The 25,805-nt window shown below is 39.5% G+C and overlaps 2 protein-coding genes across 2 annotated transcripts in view; one reads left to right on the forward strand and one right to left on the reverse strand.

Annotated features, from left to right (window-relative positions):
- The window catches only part of tfb1m (transcription factor B1, mitochondrial), a 48,031-nt gene extending 35,559 nt beyond the window's left edge, over nt 1–12,472 (reverse strand). The window contains exon 1 of the mRNA XM_077539263.1: nt 12,376–12,472. The gene's annotated coding sequence lies outside the window, so the exon portion shown is untranslated. The remainder of the gene's footprint in view (nt 1–12,375) is intronic.
- Nucleotides 3,964–25,266, forward strand: LOC144031818 (filamin-A-interacting protein 1-like). Its single transcript, XM_077539261.1, has 6 exons — nt 3,964–4,416; nt 12,399–12,687; nt 13,744–13,917; nt 13,996–14,174; nt 20,831–23,603; nt 24,711–25,266. The coding sequence occupies exons 2-6, from the start codon at nt 12,406–12,408 to the stop codon at nt 24,915–24,917; spliced, it is 3,615 nt and encodes a 1,204-aa protein (XP_077395387.1). The 5' UTR covers nt 3,964–4,416; nt 12,399–12,405; the 3' UTR covers nt 24,918–25,266.
- The last annotated feature ends 539 nt before the right edge of the window (nt 25,267–25,805 follow it).

The raw sequence follows: 25,805 nt of genomic DNA on the forward strand, positions 1-25,805 counted from the left end.
TCACTTTAGGGTGTGGGAATCATGGCCTTCCTTCAAAATACACTTCTCATGACCTCATTTTGGATCAAAGATTCCTCTTTGATACCACAAGTAGGAAGAGGTCATCATAGTGAAGATGATGAGGAAAATGTTTTTTAAAGCGACACATTAAGTACAAGAAAAAAAAAAGTATTGGATTTGGTTATAAAGCCTCTGGAGTGACCTCCGGCGACCTAACAATTGCCTGGTGTGCTGTATCTCTCTCACACACATACACGGAATAAAGTGATGGCTGAGGGACGTCAGGAGTTATCAACCGGATGGTCTGTGCAGTGTGCTTTCACTTCATCAACAACATGACATCATCACAACACCCGCCCAGTTTGATAATGACACCACGAGAACAAAACTGCTCTTGGGTCAGATCCACATGAATCACAGAAGACGTCGCATCATCATCATCTAAAATAACTCCTCGGTGACTTGATCTGCTGGATGTGTCTTTTGTTTGTCTTGGTTTCCAGCATCGCTATATTGACCAGATGTTTTCCTCCATGTGGTCAACAACACTTGAGCAATCTGCATTATACACAAGACTGCCGGTAAAATTAAAATAACTCTTTAACTGCCAAAAACGTTTAATAACGATAAGTAAAATCGCGATGTATGCCGCCATAGACGTCAAATGACGTCAACTACGTTTTTTTTTTTTTTTTTTTTTAATCAATGGGAAGTGCAACATCTCAGTGGAGCGCTGCCTGGTCAATAGATTGTGGAATCAAAAACACTAATTATGGCCAGCAGATGGCAGCATTGAATCTCTTTTCCAGGGGCTGCCGGTGTACGGAATTACAATGAAACGTGGCGGAATCTGATAAAATAGGATGAAATCAAATGTTTTCAAGGATGGCGAGAATGATCAAAACCTTTGTCACATTAAACCTAATTTGCAGAGCGTCACAACACAAAAATATCTTATGTCAAAGTGACTGTTGTGGAGAAAATGTATGTTCACAAAAAGCTTGTTGTCTCATCGTTTCCATTTTTGCTCAATGTCACTCAAATGACCTCTTTTCAAATGGTTATTATTATTAACGAACGGAATAAGGGAGAAACATTGCGGGGGTGGGGGGGGGGGGGGGGGGGGGGGGTTCTAATGAAAGAATGGAATGTGATCTTTCATTTGGTACCCACATTGAATATGTAGTAAAAGTACACAATATTCTGTTTGCCTTGAAAGATGAGTTAAAAAGCTCGGAAATCGGCTGGCACTGTTTTTTTGTTTGTTTTGTTGTTGTTGTTTTTTGATAATGTATGGCAGTAAAAGAGTATAAACAAATATATATATATATTTGTATATATAGCTAATATACAAATCTTTGATACCAGCGATACGTTTGAACAGTAGGAAAATACGCAAGCCATCCAGAAATGAAACAGCGATGGACACTAACCAGAGACAAATAGCAGTGCCAGACTGGAAACAAAGTCTTCGAACCTGCACTTTATTCAACTCAGTTTGGCTCAGTCAACGTGGTCAGTTATTAAAATCAATGCATTCATTTTCCACAGTGCTCGCCCTCATTAGGTTTGTGGGTGAGCTGGAACCTGACCCAGCTGACATCGGTTCCAATCACATGGAACAAATAAACAGCCGTTCACCGTCAAATTCACACCGAAAGACAATTTAGAGTCTTCAGTTAAGCCCAGGGAGACCACACGAACTCGACACACAGCAAGGCCGGAACCGAGAGATTCGATCCCAGCACCTCTTGCGGCACGAAGCAGACATTCTAACCACAAATATTCGGTACAAACCAGCACATAAGGACCGCTATGGAACAGAGACAAGTGGTTTTATACAGTGAGAAGTTTTGGCCCATGATGAGTAAAAGCTACTTGTAAAAACTATTTGAACGTCCTCAGTGAACCTCTAAAGGCAAACGAGTACAATTTTGTCAGTTTAGCCCGCCATCATGCATTTGTTACATGGGATATTTTTTGGGGGCTTTCTTTTGCCTTTTGTGGCTTTTTTTAAATTTTATTTTATTTTTGTGAAATTTGTTCCAACTTGTTTGGAACCTATGATTCTTTATTTGCTGAAAAACTCATCTATACACTGTTCATGTGTTCAGGTTAAAGCAATTAGTGGCAAAGAACTATTTTGAAGTGATTTGAGGAGTTTCATAGTGCTTATTTTGTGGCAATCGTAATTCTTTTTAGGGAGGGACATCACTTACTCATTGATTTTCTATATATATATATTTATTTAAACACAAATTTTCACAGGCCATACCAGTCCCGATATCCTGTGATCTCTCTCTGTCCTGTGCTTCGATATGTTTCTCGATATATTCATTCATGGACTAACTTCAAGTATGCATGCAAACTGGGAAGCTAAAAATGAGTGGCCACTTGTAGGATAAATCTGAATCTGAATAGCGGGGTCCACTGTACTTATGTTTAACACTTGCAGGATGCATGCATGTCAACAGTCTCGGTTTGATATGGTATAAAATGATCCATCCGTCCATTTTTTTTTGTTTATCCTGTTCAGAGCATTGGACCCAGTCCTTGATTCAGTGGGACAGGTGGACTACCCTGGACAGGTTGGCAATTAATCACAGGGTAAATATAGAGACAGACAAGCATTCCCACTCACATTCACACTATCTGAGATGGAAGTGAACCTTCACGGAAGTCAGACGAAATGAACCAGTTTTCAACATCTGTGGCCTGACATAATGTACCGACTGTCCTCACAAGCGTACATCAAGTCAATACTGAACACATGGTACGCATCAACAAAAAGTTAAAAAATGATCCATATTCTCAGTAGAATCAAAGAAATATCCAAATACATAATTGTTGGCTTTTGGCCCTTTTCCTTGCAGATCAATGAGATCATTTGAACAAAACCATGTGTCACAATTGGAGTGTTGACTGAAAGCAGGTGGATCTAACGGCAGGAAAAACTCAGCATTAGCAGCAGCAGCAGCAGTCACAAGTACAAAACAGAGATATGTTTTTGTTGAAAATCTGAATATTGGGCCGATAAAAAAAAAAAAAAAAAAAAAAAAAAAAAAAAAAACATATTTCAGAATTTTGATTCATCACGATTAATCGCTTAATTATAAAGGATGTTTTTTCCCCACCAAATTTAAAGGGCACCTGGTATGTGTTAATTACATTTAAAGTTATGAGGACATCTTCAAAAAAATTTATCCACTGCACACGCGCTGATCCCCCTCTTTGTCTAATCAGTTAATTACCTGCATAATATATATATATATATATATATATTAAAAAAAAATTAAAAAAAATGACCCGAATATTTAAGATGATCCTTTAGCTTGACAGTGGATCGTTACGCTAAAGGTAGCACAGGTTGCGTTTGAGCAAAAAACATACATTACTACATGCTTTAAAATATAGTATTTAATAAATGTTTGCGTATGACATTCAGAATATTTGTTCTGGTCAAACTACTGGGGTCATTTCTTTATCATTTTAAAATAGGGCCTCTAAGTGTGCCTTTTTGGCCTACTGTGCTAAAGTAAATTTTTGACACCGCTCCTCTTTTGGACCTCATTGGAGCAAGAGAACCTGATGAAGTGTATCGTAGAGCTCGATGACTAATGTACTATGCGCTGACCTCACCGTCTAAATTTACATTGTAGCAAGTGTCGCTACAGGAGTGTTGGAAAGTTTGGCTCACGCTCACACTCCAAGACCACCGAAACGTCAGCAGTTGGTGGTTCCTCGGAGCAACTTTTAAGGGCTTGGGTGTCTGCTGTCACCGGACTCTCCGAGCGTTATGATGACATGGTTCAGCTGTCATCCCAGGTCAGCGGGGAGAGTTAGCGCTCTTGCTGGCCGGCCAACTCGTCTAAGATTCAGATAACTTCAGCTGCCAACAGCACCCATGCTGGCAAGAAAGGAGGAGTTATATATAGAGTGGAACTTTTTTTTTTTTTTTTTTTATAGCTACTGTGTCTCTGAAGAGAATAATTGCGAGGGATGCTCAAAACATCAGACTGTATTTCTATCTTCTCCCTCCCGGGCGACAAATTAATTCTCTCAAGAGGACAAAACATCTGATTTGTCCTCTTTTTTTTTTTTTTTATGTCGATACTTGCCCCAACTGCCTTCTGGAAGGGATTGCTCCAGTTTGAGCAGAAGTGAATAGGTTGTGGGAGTGAACGAGGGAGGGTAAGAGTGAGCGAGAGAGAGAGTTAAGAGTGGGAAGTTACAGCGCTCCATTATTGCTTTCTTCTATTCCCTCCCTGATCTGACCAAGTAAGAAGGAAAGGAGCAAGGGGAATTGCACCACTGCAGGACATCTCAAGTGGATATTTGTGGATGCTTCACTTCAATACATTACCAGGATTATCCACGAGGGGCGACAGCCAACTCAAGGTGGAGGACAACACACAGGTAACTCTTTTCTTCTTTTATTTGAGTGTCTCGTTCCTCCTGTCAGACTGAAAAAAAAAAAAAAGACTGTTTCACAGTTATCAGTCACCGAAGACAACTAACAGCCTGACTTAAGTCAAGCCAGCACTCTTCTTCACTGTGCGAATGAACAAAGTTTCTTTTCAGTGTATCGTTATTTCAAATTTTTCACAAATTATTCACTCATGACTTAAATATTGTGTTGTTCACGCTACGAGAGCTTCATCATTGTTATCGTCAATGACGAGTGGTTAGAGTCATGAATAAAATATCTGGATGAATGGCATTTTATTGCAATACATGAATGTGAGCATTTAGTTCGTGTTTGCACGTGGGCAGAATTCCAACAGACAATGAAGGATGATTAGCAGACTGAGTCATGAGCATGAAGTCATATCGTCATGTAAGGTCTACTGACATTCACTAGAGCAGTTGCTAGACTCATTCCAAACTGGTTTACATGTGCAAAGTAGGGGTGTTAAAAAAAAATCGATTCGGTGATATATCGCGATACTACATCGCGCGATTCTCGAATCGATTCAATAATCGGCAAAATGGATTTTTTTTTTTTTTTTTTTTTTTAGGATTCACACCTTAAGCATGGAAGAATGTTATATGAACGGAACATTAAGCCTTAATATTTTATTTCAATGCTGTTCAAACATGAAACAAATTACAACCTCTATAAGACTGAAATTTCAGATAAATAAATAATACATTTTCATATAAATCTTACACTCTACAAGCTTACTGATTAGTATTTTCTAAATTTGAATGAAAAAAAATCGCAACAATCGACTTATAAATTCGTATCGGGATTAATCGGTATCGAATCGAATCGTGACCTGTGAATCGTGATACGAATCGAATCGTCAGGTACTAGGCAATTTACACCCCTAGTGCAAAGCGTAAAAGTTAACCGGGACCATTGTTAATATTCAAATGGTACGCAACTAAAACACTACCTTAACTTCAATGACAAATAATAAAGGCTTAACCGGAACATGAGATGGGTTGTAAATGTCACTCAAGTGTGACAAGTTAACCACTGTTCATCCACTGAACTTAACTTTGATGACGACAAATATAATGACACTGGAGTCAGTTGACTTACGTCATCTAGCTTCATGTGCATGTTCATCTACTTTACAACAAACAAATAAACAAACAAAAACAAGCACGCAGTTCATGACCAATAGAAAATACACCGCTTCTCAGCATGCTGCAGCAGGATGACACATTTTATTCAGCATACAGGCTGTAATGCTGTTAAAATCAACTCAATTTCTTCTGCATGAGGTCATCAGCCACTACCCTCTATTCACTGGTCAACATGTACTAACTGCATACCGCCACAGTACTGTATACCAAAAACTAACCTGAAACATGCCTCACTGCCAAGCATTGGATTCCAACACAGGGGTGGCTTTCATCACCTTCAAAGGTTTATTTGGCCAAGTGTCCAGAAGCCGAGCCCAACCTCACTCTTCCCTCACCCTCGCCCTTCCTTTCTTTCTTGCGGCTCTACAATCCTCCTCAGCCGATGTGGCATCTATTGCCACAAAGAGAAGCAGCGGCAACGCATTGCTCGTTTATGTTGCCGTGTGCTCGTTTCAGCTCATTCAGAGTGCATCTGCTAACTGTGTACCCAAATGGCCGCTTGGAAAAATTACATTTGTGAATATATAGTGCAATTATCGGCTTGTAAATGACTTGTGAATGAGTGAGTGTAAATCTGAAGTTGTCCAACTGACTGTGAGTGTGTGCCAGTACTGAAATTAATTAAATTAACTAAATTTAACAGTAACAAATTTAATACTAATGCATATATTTGTGGAGTCTGGGGTGAAGTTGTATTTTACAACTTTAAAAATGTGCAGAATTTCACAAGTTACTACTTCATCTTAAAGGTGAAGATGATGAGTTGTCACCAAATCTTTACAAATGCAATTATGCCCTCTAGTGGCAGAAAATTACCTCAATACAAATCAATAGCACTTTTTTTTTTTTTTTTTTTTACAGTACAGTGCATCTTATTCAATTTTAACTCAATTTTATGAATTAATGACTAAAAGATGAAGCCATATTTCTATTAGTTAAAAAAAATCCACTTTTATGTAACAAGAGTGTGAAAGCATAGAAAAACGACTATAAATAGGTCAATTTGTCTGCAATTTTTTTGTAAGCACCTGTACACCTCTGCAGAGGAGCTAAATTCTTGACTCTTTGACAATGATAGTGCCACTGCCTCCTACTGTAGTGATTGTGCAATTACACTCTATTCTAGCATTGCCAAAAAACAAAACAAAACACGTTCCCTGGGGTCACACACGTGACCCCTGGCATCGCACACCACCACCCCGCGAGAGGAGGACTGTCCATCCATCCGTTTTCTTGACCGCTTACTCCTCACAAGGAGGGGGGTGCTGGCGCCTATCTCAGCTGGCTCTGGGCAGTAGGCGGTGGGACACCCCGGACCGGTTGCCAACCAATCGCAGGGCACACAGAGACGAACAACAATCCACACTCACACGCACACCTAGGGACAATTCGGAGCGCCCAATTAACCTGCCATGCATGTCTTTGGAATGTGGGAGGAGACCGGAGTACCCGGAGAAGACCCACGCGGGCACGGCGAGAACATGCAAACTCCACCCAGGAAGGTCCGAGCCTGGACTCGAACCGGAGACCTCAGAACTGGGAGGCGACGTGCTAACCAGTCAGCCATCGTGCCTCCCTCAAGAGGAGGACTGGTTTAGTGCAATTGTATTACAGTATGCACTACTCTATTCATTAATCATTATATTCAGTGCCTTAATTTTCCTTGTAAGATCAGTGAAGTTTAAGTATTCGTATTGCTCGGTATTGACAAGGTTACACATCGTAACTGTTCCAGCTTTAGACCCACAAGGCCACATATCTGGTTCTAACTAAGGATTGTATTCACTCACATGTCCTTAATATAGAACATTACACATACTGTAGCTTTAATGTGTCACACATAGCCTTCACATAGCATCCAACAGGAATGCAAAACGATATCTAAGTGTTGTCAACTGTTGAACTGGAGCTGGATGTCAGGCTGGCAAGGAGTCTTAATGTGCTATCCTTTTATAACTAAAACGAGAAAGATTGGATAAAAACAACTTTTTTATTTTTTATTTTTTTTTTTTTACATATCAGAAATTCCACTCCATATAGAAAGGTAGCATGAGTGGTTGTGCGCACGTACTGAAGTACGCTTGAAAGTGTCGGCGCTACCGGCGTCTTCTCTCGGAGTCTGGTGGGCCTCAACAACAGCTGTCACAGACACATGCGAAGCTCTTAAGACATATACGAGCCCCCTGCAGTTGAATTCCAAAAATGCAGTTTAGACACATTTGGATGTTTCACAGATCACTGGTACTCATAACTCAATTTGGTTTAAAAATAAGTCCTCAGACTCCATAGCAACCTAAGATCTTCTCCAGATCATTTGATCCTGAATGGCGCGGCGGCAAAGCGCACCGGCTGTAAACATTGGATTAGCTGCTAATTGGTGCCTAACGGGTTATGATGTCAGAGGGGTTGCAAGTCCAATAGTGGGTGGTGGGTTGCACGCCTCTGTAAGATAACTAGTTGCACCCCGACATCTATCCGGAAAGGAAGAATATTGCACTAAATGAAATCCATCAGGAGGCAAAGGTAAATTGAAAGTTGATTACATCTTTAGACAATATTGAACATATTCTACACTGTATGTTATGGGGGGGGGGGGGGGGGGGGGTGAAATTAAGGGGGGTGAAATTAAGAGCAACTTGGAGGTCAACTCGGGTCAAGGAACAGATTGTTCTCGACCCGTTTGTTCAGAACATAGTCACACTCAATAGCATCATGTGCAACTGCATCACTTCTGAACTGAGAATTCTAGAAAAAAAAGAAAAAAGAGAAAAAGTAAGCTTAAAAACCTACATGAGCAGTGCTCAGAAGTAAATATACAGTTAAGTTGTCTTACACACAATTTTTTTTTAACTTACTGTGGGTAGTCTCCATATTACTTCCTGTCCACTTTTAGTCAACAAGTGAACAATTTTGAGCTTTGTCATTAAAGTCCATTCTAAAATCTGCACAGAAGATTCAACATTCAAATGGGGCATACAATTGAAAAACAACTTTTTAATTTTATAACAAAAAAAAACAAAAAAAAAAGGGTCTCTGGAGTGACTACTAACCCAATTTTTGGGATATGGTTAAATTAGCCAATAGTGTGTAGGCAAAGCGGCATTTATTTTAAGTCTGGACTTCAAATAAATGATTAATAATTGATTAATCTGTTGATTATTTTGTCGCTTAACTGAAGTAAACAACTAAATTACGGTAATTGATTGAAAAAAAAAAACAAAAAAAACTTCCATGTTATCAAAAACATGACATTATTTCAAGTTGACAGTGGTTAACCATAACTAGTATTTGACACCACTCTACACGACACTATGTGGAAGCTATTTTGTATATTTGACACATTAAGTCAAAAAATAAAAAAAATAAAAAATAAAAAAAAAATAAAAAAAAAAGTGACCCAAATTTAGACCAAAGATAAAAGTCATGTAGCAACCATCCACCCACTGACCACTGACATACTTTATAGCTCCTTCTTTTCTCTGTGGAATGAGGCACTATAAATACGTGTATGTATGTGCGTTTACGTGACAGCTGGACTTGCCATGAGTTCCATGTTGGTTCCCATTTTAAATTTAGGCTTTGTTTGTGGCCTCGCTGGCTCAGTCACAAGATATAACACTGCACCATGTTGGATGCCAAACAATCAGTCATGTTGTGAATGAATGTGTGGTGTGGGCAGTCGGGTCATCACCAAAAGACCTTTGACTAAAGCCTGATTGTCCGACAGCTCTTTTTTATTCTCCATTAAGACAACTGGGAGTGCTGAATGCCAGACTGGAATGTAGCGCACGTGACTCTGGATTCTGGAATGCCCATTTGTTGCTCAGGAGGATTCAATGGAGTCAAAGCTTCAATGACCAGGCAAGGTGGATCAAACAGGAAAGGCATTGAAGGGATGATGAGTTCTTGCTATCCTGGCTGACCCTAACTAAGACTTGTCAAATACAACAATGTCATAAATAGAGCCCACGCATGATCAGATTTCAAATTTTTAATCAAAAGGTTCACATTGAGGGCTTTATTTTGTATAAAACTGACACACTTCATTTTCATGTTCGGGAACTTGGCAGACTGCGTTCCGGTGGTCCCTGAGACTCTCCTGATAATTTGGTGACAGAAAGTAGACTAGACCTTAAAACCAGCTAAAAGCAGGTCTAAGTTGTGGTGCAGGACAGGTGGTATAATGCAATATTGGTGAATTGGATTGAGGCACAGGCAGACAGATTATGCTCTCTGCTGATATGTGTGGTGGTGGATGTCATCATATATCCTTCATACTAAACGTTACTCCCCATCTAGGGCTGGGCAATAAATCGAATTAATTCTAAATCTCGCTAAATTTGCTGGCATTTAGAGGCTTCCGGGGTTGGCGTAAGACTTTGATTTTGTAATCATGGGGAAGGCAGGAAGTGTTTGGTCGGTGCTGGATTTCACTTTGATTTATCTTTCTTTTCTCTTTATTTTTTTTCTGACCTTTTCTCTGGTCTCCTGACCATTTAAACCTCATGACTCTGGCAAGATTCTGAAGTACCTGGTTAAGGCGAAGGGTAATGGGATATTTATAAGGCTTTAGGTGAATTAATGAGTATAAATTCATACGTATTTGCACGCAAACGCAGGCACGCAAACGCACGCACGCAAACGCACACACACACAAAAAAATAAATAAAAAAATAAATAGAGCAATGATGATAAGACGTTGAATCGGTAAGAAATTTTTTAGCCATATCGCCCAGCCCTACTAGTATCATGGCATTCAGGAACAATTGAATAAATAAGCTCAAAACTATAGAATTCACCAGACATACTATATTCATCCGCATCATAGTTGTGAAATGCCAGGGATTTTAAAATTTGAAGATTTTTTTTTTTTTTTGCAAAAGTTTTCTTGTGAAGATGTCCTTTATATTTTTTCCCATACTTTCCATCAATTAACGACGACATATATTCTTTAATTAGACAGTCTGAAGCAAGCTTGCTCTGTTTGCGCCCTGTAACATGAGAGCAACAGATACTGTACCGTAATAACGTGGATCATCATGGCATCAGCCCAGCATATAAAAATAAAACAGCGAACGGCTGATTTTGTCAACACTATTCACAGCATTACACACGCTGCATCGCTCGAGCCAAGTCGGGCAAACTTTAAAGTCATCAGGACATTTGTCATGCCTCATTCAAATGTGGGAGCACTTGCGCGCTGCTTTGCATGTGACCCAGTGATTACAGGTATGCAGATAGATAACAGGTAAAGGAAATCAAGTAGCACTGTGTGCACCCAGGGAACTCCCAGAGGTGAGATGAGGCATGAACGTCATGTGCCATTTTTCTCTTTGAACTGAGCGATACGGTCCTATCTCGTGTTCTTCTCCGTAACGTGAAGGGCTTATTTCCACGGGAAATAAGGGGAGTTTCAAGCACCATTAAGATTTCACTTCCTCTTGAGCCACAATCGTTAACAAACAAGCTCTCTATGATGCATCTTGTCGTAAATGTGATTCTATCAAGTGTTCAAAGGCATACTGTTCCCTATTTACTGTACAGGACAGCGTTCCCAGTTGTGTCATCACTTTTCCACATATTTCCATTTGTTTCACATTTTGGAACACCTGTTCCAAAAGTGTCTTCTTGTCTGACGACGTTTTCTTGGCGCTTCGATGATGTTCGTTCAAAAGATCGCAGACATGACTTGTCTCAAGGACAGATTGAGATTAGAAGCACACACACTCCCATTTTGATGAACCGCATGTGTGTGTTTGAACAATGAGCGCACTATGCAAGTGAGTCACAGTTTTCTTTCCAGCTGTGCTAAAATCAAGGTTGCAAGGGAGGCAAACCACACGCTGCCTCTAAACATGATTAATGGTGCAAAATTAGGATTAGAAAAATGATATTTTGATTTGATTTGGAAGTTAGATGACGGCCCAATGGCTGACTGGTTAAACACATTCTCTCCGGGTATTCCGGTTTCCTCCCACATTCCAAAAGCATTCATGTTAGGTTCATTGTGACTGCCGAAATCAGGGGTGTCAAACTCATGTTAGCCCTCAATTATACGCAGATTTTCGCTATTTGTGTGCCAGCCCTAAATTACGGAGCTCAACTGTAATCATATTATTCCCAAAAAAATAAATAATACAAATGCAAATGGAACGCGGCAACACAGAGTTCTGGATGTGTACAGCACAAACTTTAAATGTTAATTTTATGTTAAAACTAATTTAGAATCAGTATACATTACTGGTGTCTGAACATTTTGCACAGGAATTATTTTTGAATACATGAAACCTTTAAATAAATGTTTGTTGGATTTATTAGATTAAAATCCATTAAAATCGTAATCATCCTGAATGACTGCAAAAATCGAGATTTTATTTTTTGGCCAGCCCAAGTGTAAAATAATGACATCCAGGACGATTCCCCAAGTACAGGTACGAATTGCATTGCTCATTTGAGGACTGCTTGTGAAATTACAAATTTTATATAGCCTATTGTGATTGTGGCCGGCTGATTAATTAGTCCGACATTACAATTAAAAAAATAAATAAATAAAAAATTAACTTTACAAAATCATCTCGATGGCCGGATTAAACCCCTTTGCGGGCCTGATCCGGCCCGCGGGCCGTATGTTTGACACCCCTGGTCTATATGAGCACCTCAATTTGCTGGCAACCATTTCGGGAGTGTACACAACCTCGTACCCAAAATCAGCTCACCTGCTATTGTTATGAGAACAAGCACTACAGAAAATGAATGGGTAGATAAAGTCAGATTACGTACTTTGTTCTCTGTCCTTGGCCCAGGCGGGGGATGAGATCCAAAAGCAGCGAGGTGGCACGGCCGACCAACGGGGTGCTCGGCGTCCCACAGGATGGTCGACGTGACATCAGCCATGAGCAGGATGTGTGTCTTGCTGTGAAGAACATGAAGGCCAAAGTTCAGCAACAGGAGGGTGACGATAACAAGGAGGCGATATTTGACGAAGAGCAGACACTGATGGACTCCAAGACTGGAGAAAAGGGAGGCGGTGTGATGAACCTGTCCAAACAGGATCTGCTCAAACTGCTGGGGATCATGGAAGGAGAGATTCAGGTGGGCTCAACATCCTATCCTGATCGGCTGCCAATGTTTTGATGGCAAAATGATTCAGTTAGGCCTCACTTATTAAATATTTGCAAACGCTAAAGTTAGCTTGTAAGCACAGGAGCACATAGTATTCAAAGTATGCACAGCACAGTCTGAATGGCAGCGTCACACAGCAATCAACGATTAAAGTTGATCTACAACACCACCTTGTGGTCAGGGTTGACACTTTGCCTCAACAGAAAAGGTTTTACCAAAGCTTCGTAATTCCCCCTTTGTACTATTGCCAATATATCACGAATCAAGTGTACTATATACTACTACAACATCAATCAAAAAAGTCTTCCCAACACAATTTCCACCTTCTTAATGATTACAAAATCTTACTATGATGATAGATGATCCAGTAAACTGTGACCTAGAACCCTTTTTTCTTTTTGCAGTTTTAGAAAATGGCTGCTGCATAACAACCCAAAACCTAGTGAAGTAAATCCATTCATTTTTGAGAAAAATACCAATTACAACATCATTTGATCATTTCCTGCTGTTTATTTTCTAGTGATAGACCGATATGGTTTTTTCAAGGCTGATACCGATACAGATTATTTGTAGTCAAGTTGGCCGATAACCGATATTTCAAGCCGATATTCATTTGCAGTAAAATGGGGAGGGGGGGGGGGGGGGGATTCTTTCAAACTATATATAATTTCTCACTGAGTAACAAATTCATGTGAATGTAGCTCATTTGGGGTTTTTGTTAGGGTTCGTAAAAACGTTTCAAAAAGATTTTTGCGGTGAAAAATTGTGTGAATATGTTCCAAATGTGTTTACGACAAATAAAAACTGACTGCGAACATCTTACAAATCCTGATGAAAACCCCAAATTCGCTACGTTCGCAAGTATCCCCTGCTCAGTGAGCTTTATCGGCCTTCAGATTCAAAAAATGGCCGATGCCGATATTTGTCAAAATGCCAAATATCGGCGCCGATAATCGGCCCTATTATTTTCACACTTCAAGCTGCATTATGCCATTTTAATCTTTGTCTATCTCCGTATGACCGCAGGCAAGAGAAGATGTTATCGGCATGCTAAGATCCAAGCAAACCCCTCAAGTGACCGTCGCATCGGCAGGCAGCTGCGCAGCAGGTAGCTCGGCCCTCCAGGCCCTGCAGAGGGACGGCCTCATCACCGGCGCCCCGCCGCACACCCACAGTGTATACCAAAAGGCCGTGCTTGAGGTCAGTCGCAGCAATCTTTCGCCACACTTGATTATCACGTCTCGTGAAATGACATTGTTCTTTGTGCTCTTTTTGCAGCTGGAGCGCCTGCAGGAGAAGCACAGGGAAACCTACAGGCGGATGCTGGGTCAGCTGCTGCTCGCCGAAAAGTGCCACCGTCGCACAGTTCACGAGCTGGACAGCGAGAAGCGCAAACACGTCGATTACATGAACAAGAGTGACGACTTTACCAATCTACTTGAGCAAGAGAGAGAAAGGTGAGGAAAAACACACTGAATCACCGATCCAATCAGAGGATTTACCAATAGCCACTATTTAGACTTGTTTACTTACTATACTGTCCATTGGAACTGACCCGAAACGGCCCCACAAATAGCTCAATTTGAAAATTGAATGCCGGTCGGGCTTTGTTAAACGCTTTGGACACCATATGGTGTAGATAAAGCACCAAAATGTCTACTCAATTTACTATTTAGGCCAAATTCTATTTATTTTCATGAAAATACGCCTCCCCCTTTTTTTTCCTTTTTTTTATTTTAAGTTACAAATCCATCTGGAATTCGTTTGCTGACGTTGGCACGATTAGGCAATCGGGATGTATTGCGGTTGTGTAACTTAACTCATTCACTGCCATTGACGGAAAAAGACGTCAAATGATTACTTTTTTTGCTGGGCTGGCAGTGAATGTGTTAATTGGCAGTGATGACAACTAAATTGCATGTTTTTGATAAAGTGTTTTCATTTGGCCCCCACTCAAACAGATAAACAAGGCAACTGAAATATTAAATATTAGTAACTACTGCTTAAGACAGGGGTGTCAAACTCATGTTAGCTCAGGGGCCGCATGGAGGAAAATATATTACCAAGTGGGCCGCATCGGTCAAATAACGGTATATAACTTAAAAACGGGTGCTGTAAATTACATGCAGATTTTTGCTATTTGTGGGCCAGCCCTAAATTACGGAGCTCAACTGTCATGATATTGTTCCCAAAAAAAATAAAAATAAATATATATATATATAAAAATGCAAATGGAACGCGGCAACGCTGAGTTCTGGACGTGTTAAATCACACGCGTTGCATATATATTGTTCCCAGAATGCATTGCGTGGCGCAGTTGTTTTATTATAACATTATATTACATTCTATTATATTATTATTATATTATTATTATATTATATTACATTATAAAGATGCCAATCCTTGTCATATCTATTTGTGTTACGAGTAATTGAATTTGTGTCATATTTAACACGTTTGTTGGTCTATGATTAAAAAAAATAAAATAATAATAATAATAATAATAATAATAATAATAATAATAATAATAATAATAATAATAATAATAATAATAATAATAGTAATTAAACAAACTGTAACTTTAAGTTGTGTGTAAAATAATGACATCCTGGACGATTCCCCTGTACAAGTTGCATTGCTCATCTGAGGACTGCTTGTGAAATTACAAATTTTATATATTTTGATTGTGGCAGGCTGATTAATTAATCCAACATTACTATATATATATTTTTTTCAAGCTTTACAAAATCATCTCGCGGGCCGGATTAAACCCCTTTGCGGGCCTGATCCGGCCCGCGGGCCTTATGTTTGACACCCCTGGCTTAAGACGTCTGTGCAGAGTGGAAACTTTAGATGTGTAAGGTGTCTGTTTCTACACTGAAGGAGATAAAGTCTGTACAAAATAGAAACAGAATCAAGAGAACATGACATCGCTTTGGAAATGATGTCATCCCATTCCCTGTGATCTTTCCGTCATGAGGAAAACTGCCCCTGGGAAGTGTGATGGAGAGACAGGGACACACAGCACGCCATGGATACTCCATCACGTGGATGTGGAGGGCCTCACACAGATCAAATGAGCTGTTTATCTGCGCTGAATGTATACACGAACTGAGCCCTTACCAATTAATTAAAGCACTCACAGATGAAGGAGAGTAATTGGCAGTTGCCTTGCTGAAGGAAGAATTGAACACATTCAGTGGAACCTCCAAAATGGATCCACAAATTGGGTTGGGACACTGGTTGACTCTAATTTGTTCGGATGTTTGTCCCCATAGGAAATAATTGAAATGTCATTTAACTGAATGTTTAAAAACATTATAAAAAGGAAAACGTGTTAGTTAACGTGTATGGGGAGGAAAGTCCACTTATTTAAAGACTTCTTGAATTTTACTAAATTGTAATGTTACTATGAAGAGTAAAAACATTTACACATACTATCGATTCAGATTTCCAGAATCGATTCGATTCGATTCACAAGGGTCCAATACGATTCACGATTCAGATTGATTTTCGATTCAGTTGAGGAATTCACACAGTACCTATTTTAGACAGTCAAAAGTACCAATGTTGAAAATAGTAGAAACTTCTTGCTCTAATTTAATGCATTAGCAAAAATATGAATATTTACATTAAGAATTGAATCCAATGCAGTTACAGTAATAATCTGTTTTATTTAACATGGTCTTATAAAAACAATAAATAATAAAAATAATAATAAAAATATATACCCATCCACTCAACTACGAATGACAGGCCAGACAGTTAAATTATTATTATCGTTATTATCATCGTACCACCCCGCACGCCTATCCAAAACACACTAAAAAGCCAAAGAAAAAGTAAAATTGACGGACTTCAAAGCATCATAGAATCACAGAAGTTGCCAATATGTCCCCATAAAGCTGTGAATAGCATACATCGGTTTGACTTTTGTTAAGTGCTGGTATTGTGTTTATGCTGGTAATGCTCAAGCATTCAAAAGTGTAAAAAATTAATAACCCTCAGAGAGACAAATGTGCTGTTGTCATAAAGAAGACCAAAAATGAGTGCCAAATAAACAATTGCGTAAGGAGCGAATATTTTCCGTTGACCTTTTAACCTTTCTCCCCTGCAGCGAATGACTGCATGAATGAGAATCAAAAGGCACATCGGAGAGAATAATCTTCCACTTTAATGTCAACTTTAAGTGGCTGTGACAAGAACTCTTTGCTTTGCTCAAGTGGTATTTACAGGAGGTTGATCTGAGTCACTTTAGATGACAGAAATCAAGACTCAGCTGCACTCTTTATAACGCGAAAAGTTAGTCATGCACATCTCTAACTTAGGCCCACACCAATCTCTTAAAATATCAATACGATCGGGTCAAAAGTTTGGATTTTATGGATATTGAGTGTTTTGAGTGCGCATGATCGCATCAATGGAGAAAATCCAAAATACTGCGTCGATCGCGTTTATATTTTCAGAGATTACTGTGTGAATACGTAGGTAGATAATGTGCATGTGAATGCTGATAACGATTTGGTCGTAGTTTTCTGAAATTGAGCCACGTACGAGACCCCCCCCCCCCCCCCCTTTACACACACACACACACGCACACACAAATGCATAAAGAAAAATGCATTTCTATTATATCTGCAAGTCTGGTACTATGCTACGTTGTCTCCTCCTGAGTTGAAATGGAAAAATCTAATTTTCCATTGGTGTGATGTCCTCCAGCGGGCTAAGTGGAAAAACAAAATAATAAATGGTCGCGTGCCAAAAAAAAAATAAAATATATATTTTTTTAAATCACATGAATGCGGAAAGTGCGCAAAATATTAAATGTTAAATTGTGCAAATACTATAAGTAATGTGGAATCAGATGATATATACCCTGGAAGGCGTGAATTTTTGAAGCTAGTTGAAATTTGAATAATTTGAATAGTTATTGATTTATTTATTAATTGATTTTATTTATGTATTTTATTTAGTTATTGTGGGAATGCTAAAGCATTCCCACAATAACTAAATACATCAAATTCATAGCACAAAATATAACAGACACCACAAAGCATCAAATCAAGTCTCATGGTGCGCCAAAAGCCAAAGAATAAAGATGGGTTTTAAGATGGGTTTGAAAAGCAGCTCGAGAGGGACCTTTTTTTTTTTTTTTTTTTTTTTTTTTGTGGAAGGTTGTTCCAAAGAATTTCGTAAAGTAAATTTTACTCTGAAAAGACTATATTTGGCCCCACTCTAAACACAGTAAACTTTTACACTTGTAAGAGAGTAAAATACGAAACAAAACAAAACAAAACAAAAGGAACAACAATAAAACATGCACAGATTGAGAAATGATCCCACAACCTTCAGCATGGAAGACTCTACCACTTAACCTATGCTACACTTATTGTTAGATAACATGTTGCTGGTGTGTCCCAAAGGAGACAAAAAAAAAAAAAAAAAAGAGCTGTCTCCCAACCTTTTTTTTTTTTTTTTTTTTTTTTTTAACTCTCTTCCGAATACTGGGACCGAGTATAGTCTTTTCAAAGTAAAGTTTACTCTACAAAATTTACTGTACAGTTATTATGCATGGTACTGTTATTATGCTTGCCTAATGTCTGTCCACTTTGTCTCCGGTTTGATTCTCTTAGCAGCACTGCACACCAGTCTTGCAGCATATTAGCAATGCTTCACACATTTGTTTTTTCAGTCAAGTGAGATCAATTCTCCACAACGCACTATTGTCGTGACAGATTGTTGGCAGCTCTCGTCTTCCTCGATCCTCAGCATTTGGAGACAGAGGGTCCTCACTGCCTTTGAGCAAATTCCTCAGGAAACACGGGATAAAATGATGTGCCATGATTCCATGTGTTTTTTTTTTAGTTCTCATCAGCACAATTTGACTTTCAATGGATTGAATCATATCTAATTGTATTAGGAACATGCCTCTGCATTTTTACAAATGTATTTTGTGCTAATAATAAATGGGGGTGGGCGTAGGGGGGTTCACCATACAAATTAAATTGCTGTGTCAAAGATGGATTCACAGCTTTAGACATAACAGTTTGACCTGAATGTCTCCAATTGGTAGCACAAGCTATATAGCCTTTTTTTCAATCGACATTTTCTAATTGGATGCTATGTCAGAGATGATGATGTCATGTGATTACTTCAACTCTATCAGAATATATCAAAGTCCAGTGCTGTGCATCACGATAGCCTCATAAACTTATGACCATGGCTACTATTTGTCATCCTCAATCTTCTTCACCTTATTAAAAAAAAAAAAAAAGGACACATCCAACCATTCCGTATCTGTTTCCCTCATCTCACGGAAACCAGTGCTAGTCCAGTTTCGCCTCAAGGGGAACTACAATGAACAATCCCTTTTGTTTCCTTTAATAGTTTCTACCGTTAAAGTGTTAGAAAACTGAGAAATCCTCAAATGAACTTGTGAAGAATTACAAACTGTGTGATGTTTTACTCGGTAAGGCCTAAACTGTCTGGAAAATTGTTTGGACTGGCCTTCACGCAAACATGCCAGTGTTGCATGGAAGCAGGAAAATTGGGGGAGTTTTGCAGAGCACTCCTCCTGTGGCAAAAATCCCACCCCCTTTCACAGTGCAAAGTAGAACAGTGCACAGGCTCTCTCACTTTCTTCCACATGCAGACACCCACATACACACGCACACACACAGACACAGACACATCGTAAGGATGAGGTGACATCGTGCACCAGAGGTCTGATGGTTCTGCAGTGTAGTAATTCACCTTTCATAGTCCTTAAACAAGCATGCTTGAATGTGACAGAGGATAATTTGTGGAGAAAAAAAAAAAAAAAAGAGGCCCTGGCTACTTGTCACGCATCCTGATTGGATTTTGTATCACTGTAATTATGCCTGTGTTGCTTGTAGAACATCAGTGGTAAGTTATGATTGAGTTCTTTTTTCTGATTGCACTTACATTTGCTGATGCATTGAAACGAGAAATTCCTTTCAAATGGAGATGCAAATACTTGTTTATGGACTCTTTGGTGTCTTTTGCATTACAAAGGTTGTTCGCTCATAACTGCTCTCGAAATGTTTGTGCTGGTGCAGAGGGAGAACATGCAACATTGCAATCTGTTTTGCATGCATTTGGTTGGAGCAGCATGAATCATCATTAGCAGACCGGAAAGTAGAAAACAGAAAGGAAGCCCACACAAGGTGATAGAAAACATCAAGTTTGTGTGTTAGCCTCTAACCCAATTTGGGAGGAAGGAAGTACTTTGGGAGAGCTGGTTGTAATATTTAACTCTGGTTTTGGCTCAAGTGTTAATTGTGCTGATGAATAATTACCTGCTTGATCTGTATTGCCAGTGAGCTGTATCAAAAACTCAGCTATCTGAGCAGCATAAAAATTCATTGCAGATAGAAATGTAAAGAAAAAGTAACAAAGATAATGTTTTCCACTGGCATGCAGAAACTGTTATAAGTAATAGTAGTAGTAATAGTTTCCATAATAATAATTGGATGAAAAATTATGACTGAAATGACTATTAACTTTCTACTAAAAATACATGATTGCAGAAAAGTGATTCATATTTCTATAATACAGCCTTTAATGCAGCAAGAAACTTGTAACTATTAGATTTATTACATTATTAACTAGGGATGGGCGAGTACCGATACCAGGTATCGGTATCGGACCGATACCAGCCTTTTTTCAAGTACTCGAGTACTCGTGACGCAGACGAGTACAAGGGGGAAGACGTTAAGTGAGTCCTCCTTGCCTGTAAGTGGCGCTAGCTAGCTTGCAGCAGTTTTACACCAAAATTTCACCGGTTTGGAAATACTTCAAAATTGTGAATCTTAAACTAAAAGAGCATTTTTGTATTTTATTTTGAGCGTTAAGACTATTGAAGAGTGACTGTGCTGTTTTTTTGTCAAAATTAAAGGAAATATATTTGTTTAAAAATATCTTTTAGTGATTTTTTTTTATTTGTCAAATTGTACTACTGTTATCAGCAGTTGGTATCGGTATCGCTGAGTACTGAGTGTCTGAGTATCGGGATCGGTCTGAAAAAAGTGGTATCGAACATCCCTATTATTAACTAAAGCATAACATTGATTTTTCCTATTGTCATTTCTAGACTAAAGAGGCTGCTTGACAACGAGAAAGCCTACCAGGTGAAAAAGGAGAAGGAGCATTCTAAACGTCTGGCCAAAGTGCAAGAGGAGCTGGTGAAACTGAAATCCTTTGCCCTGATGTTGGTCAATGAACGGCAACAACACCTGGAGCAAATGGACCAACAGACTCAGCGGGTCCAGGAACTGAGCCAACAGCTTCAGCAGCAAAGGAAGATACTAAGTGAAACCAGGGAGCGCTCTCAGGAAGATGCCCACAGGGCTCTCGGCTTAGAGGCCGAGCTTAAAGAAAAAACTGTCACACTCGCTCAGCAGCATGAAGAGATGAGCTCCAAGCTTGCCAGTCAGGAGCTCCTCAACCGTCAACTCAATTCAAAAATTCTAGGGCTTATGCGTACAGTGGATGAGATAGAGGAGAGCAACAAGGCCTTGAGAAAGTCTGAAGAGGAACTGCAGCAGAGCAAAAGTGGCAAAGGAGAGTGTTTAAACTCTAACTTAATTAGTGAGCTCGAGAATCTAAGGAAGCGTGTGCTGGAGATGGAAGGCAACGATGAGGAGATCACCCGAACCGAAAATCAGTGCAAGGAGCTCAGGAAGAAGCTGCAGGAGGAGAACAACAAAAGTAAAGAACTTCGGATAGAGGTGGAGAAACTTCAGAAAAGAATGATAGAGTTGGAGAAACTTGAAAGTGTCTTCAACATAAGTAAGAACGAATCTGCTCAGTTATACGCTGCTTTAGAACGAGAGAAGGGCCTGACCAAAGAGCTCTCTGAGGAAGTTGTCACGCTCAAGATCCGAATGAAAGAGCTTGAGTCCTCCGAACTCAAGTTAGAAAAGTCTGAGCTTAACCTGAAGGATGACTTAGGTAAGCTCAAGTCTTTGACTGTAGCTTTAATGGAGGAACGAAAGACTTTGGTGGAAAGAATGACGTCAGACGAAAAGAAAAAGGAAGACTTGAGTAAGATGGTCAAAGATGAGCAGAGTAAGGTTATGGAGGTGACGGAGAAATTGATAGAAGAAAGCAAAAAACTCTTGAAGTTAAAATCAGAAATGGAAACAAAAGTCGATTGCCTGACGACAGAAAAGAAGGAGCTCAACACCAAGCTGGCATTTGAAACAGATAAAACAAAGGATCTTCTGTCAAAGGTCAGCCAAATGAAAAAGAGGTTGGATAGTTTGGAGCAGGCAGAAAGACTATCTGCAAACAAATTGGTGAAATGTGAGCAAGGAAGAGCTCCTGATGCTGGGAAAAGAGAAGATAACAAAATTAAAGAGCTAACCTTTGAGATTGAGCACCTAAGAAATCGTCTCAAACAACTTGAAGTGGTGGAGGGAGATCTGATCAAAACAGAGGATCAATACGACATTTTGGAGAAAAGGTTCATAACGGAACAAGACAAAGCCAACATCCTTTCCCAGCAAGTGGAGGCCATGAGGATTCAAATAGCACGGAACAAAGCGATTGAGAAAGGAGAGGCGAACAGCCAGGAGGAAGACCTGCAACAACAATACAAGCGAGAGGAGGCCAAAACCAGGGAGATGCAGGCGGATGTTGTCGCTCTCAAGGAGAAGATACATGAACTGATGCACAAGGAGGATCAGCTTTCTCAACTACAAGTAGATTACTCAGTCCTGCAGCAGAGATTCTTTGAAGAGGAAGAGAAAGCCAAAAGCATGGGCACTGAAGTTCTCCAATTGACCAAAGAACTGGAGATAGCAAAGCGGCACAGTCGTGCACTAAGGCCCAGTTTGAATGGAAGGAGGATGGTGGACGTTGCTGTCACATCCACTGGGGTACAGACAGAAGCATTGTCCAGTGGGCCAACAGAGGAAGATACTCCGGCTGGATTTATCAGGAAATCTGTGCAAGAAGAGAATCACATCATGAACAACTTAAGGCAGAGGAGTCTGAAGAAGCCAACAGAAAAGACTGGTGGCATTGTACGTTCCCCTTCATCTGGAAGTGATATCAGTATGAAGAAATCCTGGATTCCTTGGATGAGGAAGAAAGACACCACCTCTCAAGAAACCAGCCTGGAAAAAACAAGTATGAGTGGAAATCAAAACCTGACTATGGCCCACAAGCAAGGGCAGCCTTTACACATCCGAGTGACTCCGGACCACCAAAACAACATGGCCACCCTTGAAATCAGTAGCACCACTGCTGAGGATGTCTTCTCAACATCAACGCTACCAAACGCGAACCCATCACAACCTAAATCCAGAATTACAATCATTCCGACGCACTCTGCTACAGTTCGGGGTAGGTCCACCAATGGTCATCAGGGTCCAGAAAGAACCAAATCTCCAGTCACCATCACAACTATTTCCAGAGCCAAGTCTCCAGACAGCAGCCAATCGTCCTCCTCTACCTCGGGAAGGCCATTATCTCCTGTCACCATCATGACAGTGAGCACCACGGCAGTGCCTGACGCCTCTTCCTCCCCAGAACCCCAAGAAATGACCATGGGTCGGGCTGTGTTCAAGGTTACCCCTGAAAAGCAGATGGTCCCGGTGCCTATAAGGAAGGGTCACAGTAACACGAGCATTATCACCACCACTGATGATAACAAGATCCATATTCATCTCGGTAACAGTCTGACCCCAAAGATGGTAGTGAGGCCAGTAACGGAGAGCAAGGAACTGACCCTGTCGACCGGGACGGTGTTGCGCTCCCCTCGCCAAATTACCACGACCCGGACCACACAGAACAAAGTGATGAGCACCATTACCATTTCCCCTGTTGCATCAAACACTACCAGATCCACACAAAGCATGGTATGTTTTTCTCGGGCTCATTACACCAGAACAGTAAAATGATATTCAGTAGGATGCAAAGGCCGGGAGTGTTGTTACTCATTCGCAACAGTGATTGTTTAAATGGAAAATGCACATGCGTTATTCGTGCATGGGCATATTGTATTTTGATGAGAATATGGATAAAGGTGCCTATACAATACAGCCACCTATACACATTTGCATCAATTAAACAGCCCATACCCCAGAATCTAAATACATCTATTCATCATCTTCCACAGACCAGGAAGTAGCCTGCTAAATAATGAAGATAGAAATGAATATGGCCAGTTTTACAAGATTATATCGTATACATAACTTACAGTATATGCATATGAGCCATATCAAATATTCTGTTTTTACAACCATTTAAAAGTAAAGAAAACTTTACACTTTAGGCACTTTGTAGTTTTCAATATTTTGAGGAAACCAGTAAAAAAAAAACGAATCCAAAAAATACACGACTACAATTTAGCATTAGAAAAGAATAGCACTAAAAGACAAACCCAAATCAGTCAAAATTATGAACGTTAAAGCCTACATTAATGCATTTTACACGGTTATTATCTTATTTGCAAGTATCACTAAGTGGACTGAAGGCCATGAGAGCAAACAGTGTTGATGTTTCAGTGGACCTTATGATATCCTCTTTGTGACTCAGCTTGCTAGCGTGACAAAAAAGGCCTTATGGGCTGGCCTCAGCACAGCAGAGCTAATGATGTGGCATTCTGCCACCCTGCTACAGACATGCTGCAATTTATATTTGTTTCACAGTGTTTACATTCACAAACAGATTCACAGGGCTCCGTGCCCCCTGGCTGACAAAAAACAGCCTTGCAGCAGTAACAACACACAGAAAGCAAGCCCGGCAAACTGGTTTGCAAGTGAAAGAATGAATAAATATTTGCATTTTCATTCTGTTTTTGTCCAATGAGTTACACTGTTTAGAAATATGGAATCCTGTTTTGCCTTTTTATAATGAATTGCTCTTCATTTGCCATTCAAATGCCGAGTGCTTTCATTCTCCTGCCTGAGAAACTGTACTCTCTCTCTTCCCCTCTGTCTTTCTGTCTCTCTATTGTCAAACAGTGTGGGCACGATTCCCAGGCCCCTCGTACGGGGCTGACCCGCATCCCAATGTCCAAGAGCCTGAAAACAGGGAAGACGGTGCTTGGTTCCTTGGGCATATCGAGTGGAGTGAAGGCAGAGTCGCGTGCTGAGAGTCAGTCTATGAGAATAGAACTTAAGAAATCAACGGTAAATGGCATCGCTTATCAAAACGGAGGAAAAGGCTGATTAACAAACCAAAGTTCTCTACAACTCAAGAGACAATAACGCACTGACAACACAAAAGCCAAGTGAGTGATTAAAAGGATTATATTTGATTTAAAACATTGTATTTATGTGTAGTCTTTTATACTTCGCTGTCACATGCAGGATCATATTTAGTTATTTTATTTACATTACTAAAATGTACGAAGAGAGAATAAAAAAAAAAGTCAAACCACTCTGCTACTAATTCTTCATTGTGACACATATAATGAGAAAAAGTGTAAGCAGTTTGTGTTCATGTATGTGTTTTAATTGTATGTAAAGCATTTGTTATTAAACATATTTTGAATAAAAAGTGATTCTGAAGTGTTCACATTCACTGGAAAAATAGTATCACATATCTAATGTTTGTCATTTATGCATGGATTCATCTTTGTGAGCAGAATCAAGATGCTCCACAAGTTTCAATTATTAGGGTGAGTACTTGGAAAAGGTTAACAATGAGCTAATGTGTTGTCTGTCATTGTCTGATTATTATTATTATACTTTGGAATTTCATTTGCATTTGTATAGTAGTCTCTCTTGAACTATTTGGAAATAAAAACATAGAACTACAAAAAGAAAAAGAAAAAAAAGAAATTATTAAATTAATCATAAATATAGATTTGTGTGCATAACCATTGTCACCATTAAATGTCCCTACTTTTGGGTCATAAAATGATCTGTTTTCAAGAAAGTACAAACTTAATTTTAAATAAAGTTTTGAACGAAACCGAATAGCCTACTGAATATAACATTAATTTTATGGACTTAAAATTTTCGGAAATATTTACATAATGTAATTATTTATTTGTTTAAGGATTTTTGTATAAGATTCTACATTTTAACTTTATTTTAAGCTAGGATGGGGCG

The sequence above is a fragment of the Festucalex cinctus genome, chromosome 12 (genome assembly GCF_051991245.1).
Source record: "Festucalex cinctus isolate MCC-2025b chromosome 12, RoL_Fcin_1.0, whole genome shotgun sequence".
Lineage (NCBI taxonomy): Eukaryota > Metazoa > Chordata > Actinopteri > Syngnathiformes > Syngnathidae > Festucalex > Festucalex cinctus.